The sequence below is a fragment of the Glycine soja genome, chromosome 17 (assembly GCF_004193775.1).
Source record: "Glycine soja cultivar W05 chromosome 17, ASM419377v2, whole genome shotgun sequence".
NCBI lineage: Eukaryota > Viridiplantae > Streptophyta > Magnoliopsida > Fabales > Fabaceae > Glycine > Glycine soja.
The window spans coordinates 39,918,332-39,919,624 of NC_041018.1; the positions used below are offsets into that span (position 1 = coordinate 39,918,332).

At 39.9% G+C, this 1,293-nt stretch overlaps 1 protein-coding gene across 1 annotated transcript; it reads left to right on the forward strand.

Annotated features, from left to right (window-relative positions):
- The first annotated feature begins 264 nt into the window (after positions 1 to 264).
- Positions 265 to 1,293, forward strand: LOC114392644 (ethylene-responsive transcription factor RAP2-1-like). The gene has a single exon (XM_028353855.1). It carries the CDS (start codon positions 565 to 567, stop codon positions 1,087 to 1,089), a length of 525 nt encoding a protein of 174 aa, XP_028209656.1. The 5' UTR covers positions 265 to 564; the 3' UTR covers positions 1,090 to 1,293.

Below are 1,293 nucleotides of genomic sequence, written 5' to 3' on the forward strand. Positions count from 1 at the left end.
AAGCATAAAAAAATTATTTGTGAGATGGGATAACATTTGTTTTGGTGGCAAAAACAAAACATGAGATGGGATAATATATAGTACTATAAAAAAAAACCTTTCAACCATTTCTTAAAAAAAAAAAACTTTGAACTCTAAATTAATTTTAACTTTTATTTTACTTGTACATAATTTTCTTTTTCTATTTCCTATATACTCCCACTAAAGTCACAGTAGTCAATGGTCATTTTCCATCTTCATATAAATAGAACGGATGCACCCCTACCATCATCGTTCTGTGGGCAACAAAGTGTTTTCTGAGTCTGAACGGAACCCCACTTAAAAGTCGTTCTCCTTCCTCTTCGCAACTGCTATAAAGTACTATTTTCATATTCATATGTTTATGCATCCCTATATATACATACGCACACATGTAAATGATTGCAAACAAAGATAAGATAGGTACCAGCTAGCATATATAGTTTATTAATCAGTTACATATATATACATATATACCACCTGATATATAGGCATATAGCCAGTTAGGTAGGTAGGTAGGTACATAGTAGTTAAGTTAATTCAATCATGGAAGAAAGAGATCACCGTTGTTCCAACAATTCAACGATGATCACAACAACAAAGAAAAAAACGAGCAGAAGAAGTCCCACATCGGATAAGCTGAAGAATCAACACCCCTGTGAGAAGCAGACGATGAAACCGTACAGAGGAATAAGGATGCGAAAGTGGGGGAAGTGGGTGGCGGAGATCAGAGAACCCAACAAGAGGTCGAGGATTTGGTTGGGTTCGTACACGACACCCATGGCCGCCGCACGCGCCTACGACACAGCCGTTTTCTACCTCCGAGGTCCCACCGCACGCCTTAACTTCCCCGAACTCTTGTTCCAGGACGACCAGGAGGAGGGCAATGATTCGGTGCAGCACGGTGCAGCAGCAGGGAACATGTCCGCTGATTCCATTCGCCGAAAAGCCACGCAAGTCGGCGCCAGAGTCGACGCTCTCCAAACCGCGCTTCACCACCACGCGTCAAGTACCAACTCTCTCAAACCCGACTTGAACGAGTTTCCAAAACTCGAATCCCTTCAAGATTGATATCGATCAATATTTAATTTCCTGAGTCCTATATCAATATACTATAGTTTTATGTATATAGGTGATGATGATGATGATGCCTCGGAGTTGGGGCTTGAAACTAATTAACCCCTTCCCTTCCCTTTAATTTATATATATCCTTCTTCTTATCTTCAATCATAATATCAAATCAAAGCAGTATTGTTATTTTCTAGGGTTTTTGCT